We start from the raw sequence: 19,277 nt of genomic DNA on the forward strand, positions 1-19,277 counted from the left end.
TGATGTTTTCACCATTTTCTAGCATTTCATAGACCAAATGACAAATTGACTAATTGAGAAAATAATCATCAGATTAATGGACAATGAAAATAATTGTTCGTAACACCAACTAGGACAAGATTCAGGCTTTTTATTAAAAAAAGAGGCACAATATATTGAAATTATAGTGAAATTATAGCGAAAAATGTGCATTATTATAACATTAACCTTAGAGAATGTGTGTATCTTCCCGTGACATCAGGACATGATGCTATGTGTGATATTTAAAGTGTTTCATGTAACAGCTGTTTGAAAACAAGCTTTGCTGTCAGGGCTTTGTATCTCAACCTACAGCACCAATTTAAGATAGTAATCATCTTGTCAGGAAGAGCACAAGCAAAAATCTTACCCGTCTTTGATCACAGACTTGAATCATACTGCAAACTGAATCAGAAAATGAGTGGAAATCCTGAATCATGACCATGTATTTTCAGTCTTTGTAGTTCCAGACGCATCCTGTTTTATTGTAAAGTGACAACTGAACATCAGCCCTGAACAAAGCATTGCTTTTATATATTGGGGGACATTAGATTTAACTAAATGAAGGGATTCAATGACTGAACATCTTAGAAAGCACCATTAGAACCTACCATTAAATGTTTTTATATTTGATGAGGGAGGAAGTAAAGGCACAAAAAGGATGCTGACAGGTACAGCAACGAGCAGGCTAAGCCAGGGAAAACTGTCTGCATAATGTACTGAGATGACATTTAGCAGCGCTTGATCAGTGCCCTATCATTAAAGCTCAATGTTCTGCAGTCACGCTACATCACTTTAATGTCATAAAAATACACTGCTCCTACTCAACCTGTTTTCTCAGAACTTACTCAGAACTGTTTTGTCAATCTATAAAAACTTTGCTTTCAGTCAGTGTTGGGCAGGAAGACATTGCTTAGTAACATGTAATAGTAATGTCATTACTTCTTCCAGTAACAAGCACAGTAGTAAGGGATTACAGTAACAGTTACTGATCCCAATAATGTTGTTGTTGTTGTTGTTATTTCGTCTTACCAGGAGTTGGATGTAGGTGTGATATCTCTTGTGTAAAATGGACAGACAGGTCCACTACATGTAAGCATGGCGTCGTTGAATAATTGCACGATATAGATTCTCTTTGTCACCCAATAATGATGATCAATTCTTGTCAAAAAGGTCCCCAAAACAACCAGTGTTGGGACCAGCCTGGGGGTCCGTGTCCCATTGGCTCTGAAGGGCTGTTTATAAATCAGCTACCATCTGATTGGACTAAACCCCCAGCAAGCTTCTCTGAGTTGCAGATCCTGTTGACTGCAGTAACAACCAGACTGCTTACTTGTGTTACCCTGTGTCTTTCCTTGTTTTATACCTTGAATTCTGCCATCATGTAGAAAATGATTGTTCAAACAAATCTACATCTGCTCTGGTAAAGCATTTCCACAGAGTGTATCGTAGCTGAGCGCAGGCACATACAGCTGTGTTTAAGATACACTGTGACTGCTTTATGACTTTATTACTACTGTGTCAACTACTGGGTTTAATAGTCAGCTATTCTGTGAAACCCCTACCTCCAGCTACTCTCCTACAGTCAGGAATCACCTGTAAATACCTACTGCTACCTGCAGTCACAGAGCCGAGCATTAAGTTCAAGTGTGCGTGTGGAGGATTTGAAGTTGTTTAAAGGCACCTTTTATGAGTGAGGTAGTGATGGAACTACTTAATACTAACAACTTAATGAGGTCTAGTATAACGTGATTGACTTCTTCTGATTTGATTACATACAACACTGGGGTCATTATTGTCAGACCCCCCCCCCCTCCTCCGGTCTCTTCTGATTCCACATTGGCTACATATCCAAACATGCAAACCTGGCACTGTTTATTATGCCATGTCTCATCATTCATATAATTGTTCAAAGGTAAGGAGTCACTCGCAGTGATATACCCACAGAGAATGATCACCTGCCTCAGCTTCGCCCATCAGCTTTACCTTTGTGTGAAGGGAAGTTTTTAGCTCCATGCTTTGCTGTCTCATCGCTCTCATTGCCTCGTTGTCAGGCTGCAGCTGTCTCTGGCATAGCAACAGACGATCCATTTTACTGAACATGTTTAACGTAAAACAACACGCGTACTCATGCTTCCACGCATATATTTCCTATGTTCTGTGGAAACTAGCTGACAGCGGCTGATTTCACATTGCTAATCTGCAGCTGTAACACTTCACAGTGAGCAGCTGCAGCAACCTCAATGGGTCCAAAGTCAAATTCCAAATTACCACTTTTATATGCAGTCATGTCCACAACAGTTTGAAAATTGAATGTCATGTAATTTAATTCAAAGCCTCACACTTGTGCTGTGTGCAGATTTCATTTTCTTTTCATTTTGGACTCTTGTGTCATGTATTATTTTCTTACAGCGCTTGCTTGATGAGCAGGGACAGCTAAATGTAGCAGTTTTCTTCAAAAAGTATTTTATTTACCATTTTTATGTGCAGCATACTGATGCAGAAAGTGTGTGATTCAGCTATTTCCCCATGGTAAAAACACAAACAAAACTCACAATGTATTGTAATATTGCATCACTTACAATACAGTGTTTCCCCTACCATTGTACAGGCCTGGCGGGCGCAAGGAAACCCCCCGCCAGGCCAAAAAAATAAAAATAATAATTAAAAAAAAAAAAAAAAATCAATATGCCAAAAATCAATCAATAATCATTTACATTTAGGAGCGCCTCTGTGCAGCGCAACGCGAGTCAACCTGCTTCGTTGCCTAGTAACGATGCGAGTACCGCTGCTGAGAGCGCAGAAAAAATATCGCGGGCGACAGACAACTTACTCTACATTTACGTGGCAGGGTAGTTTGGGAAACGGATAATTGGCCGCTCCGTTTTCAAAAATAACATCGTGCACACAACATCGTTTTCAAAAATGTTATCGTTTACATGAACCCGGATAAATACGCCGTCGAGCACATCTTAACAATGCCAAACCTACGGGCGCGAGTGTAAACATAGGTCGCTCACATGACGTAAAGTAGTCAGTCGCATGATGTGACGTATCGGAACCTAAAGCGCCGTTTAACCCAGTTTACACGCCGACAAATAGCCGGCGGTTTCAGAAATCTTCACTTTGGCCGGAGTTTTTAAAAATCGTTTTCCGTGAAAAAAAAACTCCGTTTGCGTGTAAACGAGAGGCCAAACCGCATGAAAACATATGCGTTTTCCCTAAGTGTAAACGGGGTCTTATTATAAAGAAGTTTTTCTGCCAGACTCCGGAGCCAAGGAAAATAGATGAAGGGAGTAACAGAGGCAACTCTAAAAAACATGACTGGTGCAGGTGAGACGGAAGAAAGGGGGCCAGATTGCAGTGGAGAGGGGGGCTGCTCGAGGACCATTACTGCCGTTGACACCTGTCCGACGAGTGACCGTGGGCCCGGTCCGACTGGTAACCCAGTCAAAAAAAAACAAAAACAAAAACAAAAAAACAGCTAAACACAGAACATCTTCCTGGGATCTCGAATGGCTTAATAACCATAAACACAGCCCTTGGTTGTACCACACTCCTCATGGTAAGTTTCCAATTTGTTGTTTAGCTTATATTTTTGTTCTGATTGAGCTTCTTCTTCTTTTTTTTGGGGGGGGGGGGGGGGGGAGGGGGGATGATGAAAATAACAGACAATAGGCTAGTTTTCCACTAGAAACACTAAGGGGTCATTTTTCCCCAGGCATTGTCAAATGAATGTAACTCTGTTATAGTAAAACAAATCAAAAACTTCTATGTTTAATGTTTGTTAAATGTTTAAATTATTTATAACTGATATAAATAGTAAATGAACTTTATAACTGAACCCTACCACAACGCCTTGGTGAAGTTCTTCTCTAAACCGAGAAAAACCAAGTGCAGCACAGAACAATGCACACTGTGTGGTTGAAGTGCCAATGTGTAATCAAGCATGTTCCATCCATCCATCCATTTTCTATGCCGCTTATCCCTTTCGGGGTCGCGGGGGGGCCAGAGCCTATCTCGGCTCAATGGGCGGGGTACACCCTGGACCGGTCGCCAGCCGATCGCAGGGCTCAAGCAAGTTCCATTTGTATGCAATAAATGCACCTTATTAAGTCACCCTCTCCTTGATCTTTAATACAGTCTGGGTGAACAAAAATTTGAATGCAAATATAATAATTGCAGAATTGCAGACTGCTTGCTGTGCCACCTGACTTAATCCAACTGCGCCAATACACCATCCCACGCGTCTTGTCTGTTTAGGGTTTTTTTGGTGGGTGCCACCGGGCCTGAAAAAAATTCTAGGGGAAAAACTGCAATACATACCAAATCAGCACCCAAGTATTGTGATAGTATCAATGTGAGATAAACAATCAAGATTGTACTCTTCAGCCATCCTGAGAAGTTGTACGGCCAGCTGACACAGCTGTCAGCTCTGGTAACACATAAAGCTGTAGTGACACCCCAAACAACTTAACGCAGCCATGAAGTCCTCCCTTCATCCAGTCATATCAGAATACGTCAGTGGAGGCAAACTTGGCCGAGCAGCAAAATTGAGAGCGTTGGCAAGTATCATGGATGTAATGGGAAAGCAACCCTGAGCCTAATTACTCACAAAACATGCAGCGCTTCATAGGTTCAGCCTGTGTTCCAGCCAAGCAACAAAAAATCCAATTAAATGATGCAGAAAGAAAGTTCTCTGTCTACACAGTAGAAGAAGAGCAAAGAAGTGTGAATTCATGAGAGCTGTGTGTCATACATGCATTCACACTCACGCTTGACCTCCTTGGCAAATTTCAGCCTCCAAAGACTGTAATTGTTATCATAAAGTCTCGGCGAAGTGCCTGTCCTGTGTTCGAGGAAATCTTTTCCAGATTTTATACTCCAACAGCATGGTAGCCCCACACAGACCAGGATGTCATGAATATGTGTAATATTCAGGTTGTGGTGTATGTGTTTGTTACTCTTAATGCAGATACAACACTTAGAAAATCCTTCTGCTATGCTTTCTGTTATGTTAATGTACTGAGCACCAACAGATCAGAGACTCACACTCAACATGCACCATTCCCACAGCACTTTGTTGCCTGTGTTATCGAAACTGTGTGATTCCTCTAAACACTGTGCACAGCAAAGAGCCTCACACACCACCAAACAGATCCACAGGACTCCTTCTAAACACCTCACTGTATCAATAGTCAGACGTCATGAAAATCCTTGCTCCCAGCCCCTCTTTGAGCCAACTTTGCAAATTCATTTGCTAATCTCCTGAACACATTCTGCTCATTCTGCTCTCTCTTTCTGTGCCTCTTGCTGGCTTTGATGCATAACATCAGTGTAATGGGGAAGGAGAGACACAATGCCCCCCACCCCTTGATAAAAGTGCCTCCCTGGCTCAGCCTTTCAAAGAGTCCAGGTGCATTATGGAAATTCTGTCATCTTTGGTCTCATAGCAGTGTCCTCAGAGCCTCACAGCCACACTCCCTGGCTCACTGTCAGCACTGTAGATCAGAATACGTAGCAGCTGATAGCCTGCACAGAGCACATGCACACACATTGTGTCTTGCAGATTTAGAGTGTTTGTGCATATGTGTGTGACTGCAGACAGAGTGCAAAGACAGGGTTGTAATTACTGTACTTAAACAAGTGATAACAATCTAACAGTGTATGATGCAGCCCTTAAATCTACTCCCCCATGTGAGCCTGTGATATGTGCAGAGCACTCTGAGACCGTCTGTCACTGTGGGAATAGAGCAACACTTTGTCAGGGCGAATGTAAAGAATGTTCTGAGACATGCAATGCATGGTTGACTGTGGAAGAATGTAACTGCAGGGCCTCACAGGGAAGGTTAAAGGTCAGGAGTTGTGGCTCTGGGTCACAGTCGCCATAAAATGAGGCAGTGCATAAGCATGTTGAGACCAGTGGTGATGAAGTTTTTATGGTTGATATTTTTCTCTTTGGACCGAGTGGCTGTGATGTTGAATTGTAGAGAGGGAGCACATGTTCTCCTTGATACATTAGCTTTACTATGTTGTAATCTATCAGCATTTGAAAGCATTTTAAAAGTCAGTGGGCCTCAGAGTAGAAAACTGAAGTTCAAACATGAAAATCACAGAAATTACAGTACGCTTACAACAGCAGGAATATGATGGAAAAGCTGCTCAGTAATCTAAGAATACATTACATACAGATCCCGGACAACTAAACAGTAGCAGCAAGTGTACTAACAAGACAGACAGACATCCAAAATTATGAGAAACAGTGCTTTTATGACCCAGAGTAAGTCTTTTATTAGGTTTTAGGTTTCACTTTGCCTCCTCATAAAGTGACGAAGGATAACACAGAGCTGACATTAACGTGACACACACCTCCACTGTTCCCGGCCTCAGCTTCGTTTAAGTATGTCACAGAACAGGTTTTTGGCCCACAACATGGGTAAAGCTTTTATCCACCTTTAAATTTGAATAGGCAGGATTCACCGCCACAATCACGGTCTCAAACACTACGGCAAACAATGTCCAGTAAAGGACAAAAGGCTAAGGCAGTTTCCAGGGAACAGGAGAACAGGCGTGGTCAGAGACAGGCAATCAGTCCAAGATTCAGCTGGAGAGCCTTGCATGAGGACAATGACAATCTGGCCACGAGTGAGTGTGGCAGAGCAGCTTATATAGTGCACTGATTGCAATGAGTCTCAGGTGTGTGATCAGGTGAGCGGGTGTGGCTGAGAGTGGAAAAGTACTGAGGGCACTGGTGAGCAGATGAGGAAACAATGGCAGCAGGTAAGAACTGTGACAAAGAAGAAGAATTTTCAGTAAAAGTGGAAGTGTGGTTATGGGTGGATCAGCTGCAGGAACATCTCGGAAAACACAAAGTAAGGTGTTAAATCATTGGGAAAAAAAATAGTACTTCCTCCTTAACTGGCTGCAGTATTCCAAAGTTAAAGTTTGATTAACATCTGGTGGTGCACGTCTTGTGTTATTTCCTGTTTGTTCAACATGGTAAAGTGCATTCATTTTTGGTCTTCTAACTCATTAATGTTATGTAACAAGCACAGTATCATGTTGTTTGGAACTGGGACACAGCTCAGCTTAAATGGACAGTGGAATAGGAAACGGTAGTTATTAGTTAAAAAAAATCAAAGCCAATTAAATATCTACTCTCATGTCAAGCCAGACTAAATGCCATGATGGTGCACTGTGAAAGCACGGGTACAATCACAAGGCAGGAGCAGGATTTGCTTTCAGGACCATGGACAGCATCAGAGGACATGTCTACATCAGAGTGAGAACGTCCTCTATCATCATCTGTCATAAGAAACCCAATCAGATGTGGTCACTGCATCATCATCAGTCTGTTAGTGCGCTGTGACCCAATTACCACACGATCAGGAGTTATCAGAGATGGTTCTTTACATGTTCCTCTCTGGACGTCCGTGGGTGCAGAGGTCGCATTGATTTTCTCTGTGCACATATCTCTTGGTTTATTTAAAGAATAAAAAGAGAGGTCCCTCACCTGACACACTGAGCTGACTGTGCCACAGGTTCAAGGAAATTTAAAGTCTGGGCAACAATAAACTAAATTATTAATAGTTGTTTTTTATTTGGTATAATAAATGAAGGAGCTTTAAATGTTAAAATATGAAATGTTTATATATTAATAATATCTCCAAATAAACCTGCAGCCATGAACAATATTGAGTCAATGGACCCTTGGACACAGACATGGTAAAGACCCCCCACCACTCCTACATCAGAGTAAGACACCCAGATTGAAAGAGACTGATTCTGGGCATTTTGTGGTTGTTTTGTTTCTCTTTATGGCCATTTTTATCATGTTTGATTGACTCTCTAAACCTCTGACTCTGGGGTGACCAATCAAATTCTAGGGTGCGTGGGTGTGGGCACCCCTCAGCACCCTCCTGACCCGCCTCTGCACACAGATAACAAAGAGGATCACAGAGAGGCTGTGTATCTGTTTTTATCCACCAGCTGCAGTGTGTGGAATTTAGTTGTTAATGTTGCAGCCAATTTTCTAAACAAATCAATTAAATCGTGCAAATCTGAGCAATACCACTGGTTCAGTGGTGCTGGGTCTATCTGTTTACATGGGAGTGGAGGAGGGGTGGAGGGCGCATTTGAAACAGGTGATTGTGTGAGTGAGTGGAAGGACAGATGTCTCTATGTTGCGATTGTGAGGGTGCCTGTGTGTGTGTGTGTGTGTGTGTGTGTGTGTGTGTGTGTGTGTGTGTGTGTGTGTGTGTGTGTGTGTGTAGGCCAGCTTCATTTTCAGCTGCTGCTGTTTGTCAGGTCAAGAGCAATCACTCTGCTGGAAGTGCGGAGCGAGACACTCTGCATGAATCGTGCGGCCTGCGAGCGCCGGGTATCATGGCAAACAGGGACCAAGGCCGGCTGAGAACTCTGCTTTGTGCGATTAATTAGTGAACTTGGCTGAAAGCTTGATGACGCTGTCAGGGTGCCCATTTAAAGTGAATATATTCAAAATGGAAACATGACTTAGTCTATGGATGAAGGGAGTTGATTGTCACTCTGCAATTTTCGGTCTGACAACCTTGTAAGTGCGAGAGGCGTAGGTGTGCCTGTGACAGGGAGCTTGCTTTTCAGCTGACAGCACCACAATGCCTGTCACTAGATGTTTTTCGTCCAATCAAAATCACATTATTCAAATCTTTGGAAATGTCAACAGAGCAAACCTCAAACTTTTGATACTTTATGCTTTTATTTCCCTCGGAGCCTCCAGCTGCTGTCTGAGCCATGTGACAGAGCAGGAGGAGAACGTAATGGTCGAGACATAATGACATAAGCTTCCTCATGGCAGTGGAAAATTTTGACCTCCATTTTGGCTCTCTGGATGTCAAAGGGAGCCCGAGTGGGGTCAGAAGAGCGCAGTCCGGCACTGTACTGTAGGCTATGGGACACTGACCCACTCTGCACACCCACCATTTTCACACAGGCACCATTCAGACACTGGATGTTATCCTGATGTCCCCCCGTTTTCAGCTTGAAAGACTTCCTTTCAGCTCTGTGATAATCTGAGGTCAATTTGGCACCAAGGGGCTGATAGTAAGTCCCCAGTCTCCACTTCAATACAGCTGTGGGGACGGACAAACTGCATTATGGGTAGAGCAGATCTCATATTGCCAATAGTGACATTTGTACAAAAATGAATTATTATATTGGGGAAAAGCATTTTCCAATAGGCCTGCAGTAATGATTCAAGCAGCTCTGATGACATCATAACATTGTAATGACTAAGAAATCCAGTTGGAAAATATGAGCCTGTATTTTCATTATCTTCCATGCTCTCCTGTTCACACATACAGTACACAGACTGTAAAGAATGTTGATTTTAGAATCTTCAAGAAAACCTCATTTATATACTGATTTTGCCTGGTGTGTGTTCTGCTATAGCCATTAAATGTATATACCTCCCTCTATGATGCATTTAGCATCGTCAGTGACTGAATCAGTCACTCCCACACTGTTTCCAATGTCACACACATGCACATTTCCAAAACTGAAAAAGCCGGCGCATGCCAACATTGCACGTAACTTGTGCACATGCTCATTTGTCACCTAACGATGTAATCAGGATCTGAACAGCTGGTGCTGGTCACTAGGATGAATCAGCCTGAGTTCCATGTAAACAGATGTAAACACATACACAAGGTCTGACAGGCAGAGTGGCTGCTTGAAGGGCAATTCCTGCCCCAGTTTCCAAACAGGTGCCGCCATACAACCAGAACTGAAATCTGAAGTCATGCATACTCATCAACCTACAGAGAATTATCACCAGAGCATCAGCTCCCCTCAGCTTTACTGAGGGTTTCAGCTCCTTGTTTTTCATGTGCACCACCTGCTCATACTGTCATGGAACCAGTGGGCTGAGAGTGAAGTCTCACCGTTTGAAGTGACAGTTTTGCACAAATTTAGAGGCCTAAAGGTCAGAGCTTTGCCAAAGGTCTCCAGTTTGAATTATTAATGTATAGCTGTCCAAACATGAAGCAGGACATAAGTGAAAAAAGCCATGCCTGCTTTACTTAAGCCTCTCCTTGGACAACGTTGAAAAGTACACACAGCATGTCAACCGGTCTTTCTCCAGCAGGCTTAAGAGGAGATCTGAGATGATAAAACACAGATGTGCTCGCACCGTTTAGCATCAAGAGCCACCGTAACTCTAACCCCCACGCTCATATTTCAGACAACAATGTGTTTTTGGAAGATTTATACCACGGAAAAAAAAACATGTTATGGTTATGAAGATGGAAGGCTACGGTTTCCTGACGGAGGGAGTGTGGAAATGGTCGGATGTTGCTTGTTTTCCAATAGCCGCAGTTTCACTGCTTGTTTCTTGCAAATCATGTTACACAAACAAGCATGATTAACTTGATATCTCAGGAAATTGAATAATAGTTAGGCTCATGGTTCACTGCACAGAGGAAATAAGTTCTGTGATTGTGCTGCCAGGTTGTTCGTGTTCTGGTTCTCGTGCAGTGCCAGAGTGGGTTCAAGAGTTTGTCACAGAGGAAAGTACAGCCGACAGTTCCGCTTTAGTGCACATTTCTATGATCAACAGCATATTTGCGACCAGTGGAAATTATGTTTTGGAACTTGAGATCTGATCGGCTGGCCAGTGTGGTGGTTTCAGAGGTCAGACCACTGATGTCATCCCGTCCATCTGTGTGTGTATGTCGTATTTATGGTTCTCTCATTTGTTTTTCTGTTGTTCCCTTTAGGTTCATCTTGGTCTTCAGCTGCCTGGTCCTCTCTGTGTTCTCGACCATCCCGGCTCATCAGGACTTCTCCTCCCACTGTCTCCTCATCCTGGTAAGAAACTGGCCAACCATCAGCCAAAAATCACTCTCTGTCAACAAATGCTAGTTAATGATTTTTCCCTTAATGATACCCTTTTTTTTTAGATTTAACACCTCAAACTCGAACCTGACCAGTAAAGCTGCTCAGCCAGCATGTCAGTAACAAGAAACTGTAGTGTAAAATTGCCAAAGATACGTTTAAAGTAGTTTAGAAACACTCTCTAGTACAATGTCTGTGAAGACATTTCGCTTCATCCAACAACTCGTTTACACTTGATCTCAGTTGACTCCAGTGACTCTAACAACTGCCATCCATCCATCCATCCATCCATCCATCCATCCATCCATCCATCCATCCATCCATCCATCCATCCATCCATCTATACTGTTGTATATCATTTTAATTTCAAGAATATTTTAGTGTTTTAAACAGTCACCTTGTTTTGAGGATATGGCATCAAAGCACTTTGTTGTCATTACAGTATGGCCTAATGTTATATATAATACAGTTCATTAAGATGCCATATGATCACAGTTGTTTGAGGCAGAATGTTGCCAATATGGAGCATTTTTCTTTGGTCTTATCTGGACTGTAGTCAGGTCATTTTTGTTGTTTTTTACATGTTACTTATATATGGTATATATATAAAATATATTTGCCTGTAAAAAGGTCTAAATGCTGTTTCTAGGTTTCACATCGCCGCACTAAAATTCTGCTGGCGAAATAGTGAATGCTCTACTTGTTTCTTTCTTTCTGTCTTTTTCTTTTTGGCCTAAAGATAGTTAAATTTTACTCTATCATGTTTAAGTTTTAATTGTAGAATAGACGTGACCTTAGTTCCCTCAATCGATGACCCAAAACCCTGAAGTGCATGTGTTGAGGTAGAAAATGGATGTCAGTAGAAAACCTGAGCACTTCTTAGAAGGGGAGATGTGAAGAATCTGAATTCTGATTCTGAAGAGTACCTCGTCTTTGAAGGCATGCCTGGACTTCCTGATCAGTCGCTCATTTATTGAAGTGTCTGCCCTCAAACTGGCAACTTCACTGACTGCAAGCACTAATAACACTAAATGCAGTTCAGAGTTGCCTTCTGAAAGAAGGGCAGGGAGGACAGAACAAGCTACTGGTGGGCAAAAAGGCTTTTTAAAGAGACTTGGGATGACTCAGGGTGTGTTTTCAAGAAGTGACTAACTGAAAGGAGAGCTTGCTTTTTTCATACTCTCAACCATTTACTGCACTTGAATGCCCCTGCAGCAGTAACTGCCATTTCACAAATTGCACTGCGCTAATTGCATGAATGTTTTTATCTAATGGAAGCGGAATCAGTATGTGTGCATTAACAGACATGCTGTCAGAGCCATTATCAAACACAATACTTTGTCAACCTGGCATCTATTTTCATGATAAAAATGTTCCATTAATGACGAACAATGATAAGTGCTGATGTATTCAGAATCTACACTGACAAGCAATGACTAACATATGATTACTCTGCTACCATCATGGACACACTGCCAAAACAGCTATTGTTTCTGTCGTGTTGGACAGGAGTTTGTGATGATTGTGGTGTTTGGCTTGGAGTACATCATCCGGATCTGGTCAGCAGGATGCTGCTGTCGCTACAGAGGATGGCAGGGAAGACTCCGCTTCGCCAGGAAGCCGTTCTGTGTCATAGGTGAGTCGCTGGACCTTTTCGGTGAGTCTCTTTTGTGGAAACAGAAACAGATAATTCCCCCCATAAAGTTTTTTTTTTGTCTTTTTGGTCCAGCAGGGGTACCACTTCCTCTCCTTCATTGTTTCACCTTCCAGCCACCTTCTTGCCCTCTAGTGGACAACAGTAGTCCTCTCTGTGAACGCACTTTGATGTTAGACGTAAGCCCGCTCCGCAGCACGCTATTGACCATAGTTTGCTCGTGTCATTTTCAATTGTGGTCAGAGCTCATAAGAGCAGAGAGCATTTACGTAATGAGGTTGCTTTAACTGCCTTTTATTTTTTCCACTGTTTAGACATGGATCTCTGCTTCTTTCTTGGAAAGCACAGTAGGGTGCTTGCGGCAGGGAGAGCAGGGCTTAGAGGTCACGCAGGGTGCCGTGAGCTCCCGTCGTCACACTTTGTAGTGATGTTGTAGGTTGCCAGCACTGAGGGAATATGAGCAAAACTAAAGGGCAAAAATAAAGCAAGAGAGCGAGGCAGAGAGGCAGAGACAGAGACAGTCCGAAGGAGAGTGTGAAAAAATGAGAGAGATGATAAAGTGAGAAACTCAGCGGATCTGAGCAGTAGGGAGACAGATGGAGGTGATGCAGGCACACATGATGATCAGTCTCATTAAGCGTTTGTGGCTCTGACAGATAAACCTAATTAATAAATTAGTTGTATCATTTAGCTGTCTGTTCTGGCTTGCAGAGAGAAGCCTGTGACCGTGCCACATAAAATTACATGTCTTTGTGTCTCCATATACTGTAAGTGTACCTCTCACATTGTGTGATGTAATTACATTTAACATGCAATGAGAGGGGGATTATGGGAGATTTGCATAAATTCATATAATGTGAATATTTTGTTTTAGATTACAGCCCAGCTGACAAAAAGTACTCAAAGTTTTGATGTCTCTTTGAGGATTTTTTTTTTTGTCTTTTACAGTGCAGATGAAGGATTAAATAATGTGGCCTGTGTTGACGGGCTGATTTTAATTTGTCTCTAGAAAATCATGGTGCTGTAGTGAAAACAATATTGGAGTAGACACATAATGAAAGCGGCAACGTTTTTTTCTTCCACAGTGGCACTAAACTGAACATATCGTCCTAAAGATCCTCTGCTGTACCAGCTGGTATCACTTTAAAACAACAAAGCGGTACCAGCCGGTACAGCAGAGGGTTCATCCCATTCCTCTGGCAGAAAAGCTGAAATGAACAGTCATTCCTGCAAATCATGGCATTTTAGGAATCTAATTGCTTGATCAAAGCTGCTTTATTTTCTATTAAAAAACTAAACTTGTATTTTCTCAGAGTATACTTTTCATCTCATTTATTTCCCTATTTGATTCATATTAATTGAACACAGAAGATCATTCTTGACCTTGTGATCTGCAAGAAATCATGCCAACTCAAGGCTCACTTTTTAGCTTTGTGCAGGCTTTTAACCATATCTCATAGTCCTCATCAGCGACTGGATGAAGTTAGGTTAATGTTGGATAACACACATACATCACATGATAGCATCTGAGCCAGCTCCCTTAACCAATGAAGACTGTGTGATGCAGCTGAAAGCAAAGACAAAGCAAGTAAGTGGACCTTTAGTTGGAATTATTTTGTCACACAATGTTAGTGGATACATGTTAACTGCTAACCTTAGCTGCATTATAAATCACTCCCCTGGTTTACCTGCGTAATGTCTATAATGAACTTGTAGCATTGCTCTCGCTGAGCATTTGGCTACTTCGAAATATTACCTCAGGCTCAAATGATCATGCCAGATCATTTAGCTAACTCATCTACGGGATCATTCAAATACATTTTTTTTTTCTTCAGATTTTGCTGGTGCATCATGCCAGAGAGAAATATTCTGCTAAGCAGTTTATCTGTGGCAGCAACAATCCTCAGTTACATACTTTCAAATATGCACGTGAACAACTTGGCTGGTCGTATTCTTACCAAAATAATGCTCACCAAGAGAATTCTATGAAAACTCTGCGTGTGATCAAAACATCATTTTGTATACAGAAATTTAACAATGAAAATGTTAACCGGTGTGACCAAAAGCTGTGTTAGTCCGTTAGTTAGTCCTCTGTATTCTTTACACGTTCTTGACTGGTGAGATTTATACCTCAGCACCTCAGGGTTACCGAGGCTGGTTTGTTTCTGTTCATGTATGTTTAAGTGTAGTTTCCTGCATGTGCATAAACATACATACTGCAACTGAGTCCCACAGTGACCAGAATGAACTCATAAATTACTGGAATACAATTTCACCTCAAGTGGTGTAAGCAGTTGGTTTGTCCACTGCAGTCATTTAAAGCTCATTAGGACCAAATGCTTCAGTATGGACACTCCCTGAGGACTGAGAAAGAAACACAGCTGCTAACAGCCTGATTGAATGGCTTCTGCTGCACACTTCCCATCATTCACTGGGGCTGGCCCTCAGGAAATGTGTTCATAAATGTGTTGGAATGGTGTGGCGGAGGATGGACCGTGATATCACACAATCTTCCTGATGTGTTTGTCTGATTTCCCTGTTGGGTTCCACACTTGAGGGTTTGCCTGATGGTCAGAACACTTTATGCTGCGCCGTTCCCATGTCTTGTGTGTAGAAGAATAATGACCTTGAGTTATCATTTCCTCGATTTTGTTTCAGTACAGTAGCTGTGGCCTTTTCCAGTGGTGATTATCTCAATTTGGAACACGCCTTACAGAAATGATGGCACTGCGCTGCACATCAGAAGGCAGCTCAGGAAATCAGCGCAGCACTTGCAAGGAAAATCCATCGATTTGGGTTCTTCAGAGATTAAAAGATTTTTTTATCTATTGGTCCCTCTGCCTACATCACGCAAGATGAGAACGTGGTACTGTGTTTGACCAAATTGTGCATTTTGTCACCACAACACGTGTTGTCCAGTTTGCCTCTGCACTTTGAAATCTTCAGTCATGATTTAAAGTCATCTGACTGGACAGTTCTCATCATTGCTTCAGTAGATTTCACATTGAAATGTCTGTTCAAAGTGATGCGACTGGATGAAGAGCAGACTGGGATTCATTTTCTAGTATGTAGGATAAACCTATGTCACATACTGGGCGTGTGGCATTTTACAGTCATGGGCATTAACCAGGCATGGACGGGCTAATGGTGCGATCACCCCAGATTCTGGTCCCCATTCACAGTCACAAAGCCACCCCTCCTCAGTGGTTTCACATGGAAAATAATACACGCAGCAGAAAAGGTGGAAGCTGCTTGGCTGTTGTCAGCACAAAGGCACCGATAAGGGTTAATAACAATGCAGTGTTTAAAGAGAAGCTTGTACAGTGTTGTTAGCCTGCTAGCCATGCTAGCTCCAGCAGTTTGCACCTGCAACCCTACCCATGCCATGTGCTGTCCTACCTGTTTTTTGCTACTAACAAATTTCACACAAAATACCAACTGACTGCAACTTAAACAGCAACTTGAAACCCCATCACAAATTTAAAAAATGCATACAAATGGACACAAATGTCCACACCACCTCACAATGTGATAGAAACACAAAGATTTAATGGAGATTTCTGAAAATAAAACTGGTTTTATTGAGCAGACGTTTGTGGCTTTTACTGTCCGTTTATTCCAGAACTGAAGTTCACTGTTGATCAGCTGATAACACACATGTAGCTGTGAGTTCACTGGACTCAAATTTTGTGTAGATTATAACCTTCGTTTGATGAATCTGTTTATACCATATAACAAAGTTTCAGCAGATTCAGCAGAGACAGTGTGCTGAGGGACAGAATAGATGTGGAAGAGTGCTAGTGGAGTTGTAAATTTGTCAAAACACCATAACACTGATCAATACTGCAAATGAGTAGCTTACAACAGAGGTAGTATTACTACTCTCAGTTGTAAGCTTTATTCCAGGGTTAATGGAGGTCCATTTCAGGGGGCTAGCACATGAGTGATGGCTGCACAGGAAAACCCATGAACTTGTCATTGGATTTGTGATGGATCTCAGAATGACTCCTAACATTAAAGTCCTTCAGTACTGAATTCACGTGTTTGCTGATGACGCAGATCACTTTCAGTTCCATTTTTCCTGAAACCTCTTTTTTTCTCAAGCATACAGCGTTTCTCCTGGGGTGGCTTTTCTTACTTCCAAATTATCCACCCAAATACAGCTCTAACACTGATGGGGGAACATAAACTGTGCGACACTCACAAGGTGCTGCTAGTTGCCATGCAACCGGCTGCTTTCTACAAGTTGACATTCCTTACCTGACGAACGCCTGATGGGGCCAGTTTGACACAGTCGGCGAGCACATTGAATGTAGGCTATTGAAAGTGAAAGTCCTGAAATGGAATGATTAAAATATAATGCATGCATTTCATGTCACATTTGGGGGCTGTACAAAATTTGAGGTTTCTGCCAGACATATTAAGAATACTTGCTCTATACTGACACACACACAAGCACAGATACGAAAATAAGACTTAGACTTAGACTTCCTTTATTGTCATTGCACAAAAAAACACAGCAGTGAGATTTTGGCAACGAAATGTTGTTGCTTGGCTTCCGGATTACAACAGAGATGGAAATTAAAAAATATAGTCTATATAACTAAAAAAAACAAGAGCTAAATAATAATGAGTGCAATAGAGAGTGAATAGATTAACAGAATGAAAACAGCAGAATAAATAAATAGTGCAAAAACAGAATAACCAGTATGTAAACTGTGGAAACAAAAACAGAATAAAGCAATGAAGCAAATGAAGCAACCAAAACCAAACAAAAGCCACTGTCATTTTACATGTGCGTGCAAAGTTTAGGAATAAAGATGACCACACACTCACTGGAGCTCAAATGCACACACACACACATTCATCTTTCTATCATTCACTTTCCTCATGGCTCCCCTCTGCTCCTTCAAAGGGGGCGAGCCTGCTGCAGCTCTGCAGGCGCACCGGAGGGTGTCATTAATGTATTTTTCATGGTGCTGCCGCTGACTTTTCCCCTCTTCCCTCTCCCCACTATGGGTCAGCTGCTCTATGGTTTAGAACAGGAGCCATTAGCCACACCTAGGTCAGCATTTTCTCTCAGGAAACGGGTTCAGTGGAAGGACAGAGGCAAGAGGGATGGTTATATATGAGGGAAAACGTCTTGCACAGAGTGAACTAAATAACACGACTGAAGGCTAGAGTTTCACATGGCACATCACTGAAATGGAAGATCTGTTTGAGAGAGGAGTGAAGGGGGAAGAGGAGAAAGAATGTTATTTCTTCGGTCATTGGGGCTTCTTACTGTGCTTGTCTGTGCTCTCTGTGGGTTTGATGTTATTCATTTGTTCGTTGCGGTTTCTGTGTGAACTTCCTCTGAACAGAGTCATATCTGTCTGCACATCTACCCCTCTGTGCCTTTGTTTGTTGGTGTTTGTCTGTCTGTCGGTCATAATCTGCAACACATGCAGTAACACAGTGAGCCTGCACTTATATGTGATTATAGGAAAATGAAATCAGAAGCAAACCTGAAACCTGCAGGCTGTATGAGTCTCAGTGGCATGCATTGCAGAGATTTTGATCATTTCAGTGTGAAGAATATTCCTCATGGGACAGTGCGTTAACCAATTACCTCTTCCCCACCGTCCTGTTTGTGTCTGCAGCAGATCGATGTGGTAGCCAGGAGACTTATGCAAACATATAGTGTATAGAGAAAGAGTGCACAGTACATTACTGTTCTGTTGGTGCCCACAGAAGATTATGTGAGCTAAAGCAATATGGAGCCTTTGTTGGGATAATTTGCAACAGTGTGGGATGAGTTGCAGCAACATGACAGACATCGAGCCAGCCTCCAGGCTCAGATGAGTCTGGTTAGCAGGCCAGTTTCACAGTAAGATTAATGCTAGTTAGATACATTTGTCTTACGGTTGGACTTTTTAGCTCTGAGAGTGGACAGAGTTCAGGCCTACCCTGATTCAACTTAATGCTCATTTCTGACTTTTATTTGATAGTGAGTCTCTAATTTTTTGTCCCTCTCATATATGTGTATATAAGTGGGATGTACGATCCATTATAACACCTTTACATGTAATGTGCACTATACATTAGACTATATGTATGTATACTGATTTTCTTTGTACAGTTCTGCTCTTATGACAAGTCTTTTCTATGTCCTGCTGTTTTCACATGCATAAGCATGTGTAATCTCTATATAATACTTTATCTTAGGTGAAATCATTGTTGTTTCCCAGTATATGGGTGGTCCAAATATTGCTTTTGTACCAAAATGTGTTAAATAAAAGTTTGAGTCCATGCTCAAATATGATGAACTCGATCCACTTGAATTACATTATATTCATCAGTAATGTAAGAAATATAATGAAAATAAACCATATGAACACAGAGATGACAAAAAGAGGAAGCTATGTTTGAATATGTTTAACTGAATCTTTCCACTCAGTCAAACATATTCGGATCTTTCTAAAACTAGATCATTATGTGTTATGGTTTGGTGAGCTCTTGTGTGTGTTTCCTCTCTGCCTTTCAGACATCATAGTGCTGATAGCATCAGTGGCGGTGGTGTCGGCGGGCAGCCAGGGCAACATCTTCGCCACCTCGGTCCTGCGGAGCCTGCGTTTCCTGCAGATCCTACGTATGGTTCGAATGGACCGAAGAGGAGGCACCTGGAAGCTTCTGGGCTCTGTGGTCTACGCACACAGCAAGGTGGGCACCACAGAATAATGGCCATTGCACA

General features: G+C 42.1%; 1 protein-coding gene across 4 annotated transcripts in view; it reads left to right on the forward strand.

Annotated features, from left to right (window-relative positions):
• The window catches only part of LOC139339765 (potassium voltage-gated channel subfamily KQT member 5-like), a 116,688-nt gene that overhangs the window by 71,602 nt on the left and 25,809 nt on the right, over nucleotides 1-19,277 (forward strand). For all 4 annotated transcript variants that reach the window (XM_070975223.1, XM_070975225.1, XM_070975224.1 and 1 more), the window contains exons 2-4: nucleotides 10,773-10,863; nucleotides 12,400-12,526; nucleotides 19,071-19,246. In XM_070975223.1, coding sequence (XP_070831324.1) covers nucleotides 10,773-10,863; nucleotides 12,400-12,526; nucleotides 19,071-19,246 — 394 coding nt within the window. The remainder of the gene's footprint in view (nucleotides 1-10,772; nucleotides 10,864-12,399; nucleotides 12,527-19,070; nucleotides 19,247-19,277) is intronic.

Source organism: Chaetodon trifascialis, chromosome 2 (genome assembly GCF_039877785.1).
Source record: "Chaetodon trifascialis isolate fChaTrf1 chromosome 2, fChaTrf1.hap1, whole genome shotgun sequence".
Classification (NCBI taxonomy): Eukaryota; Metazoa; Chordata; class Actinopteri; order Chaetodontiformes; family Chaetodontidae; genus Chaetodon; species Chaetodon trifascialis.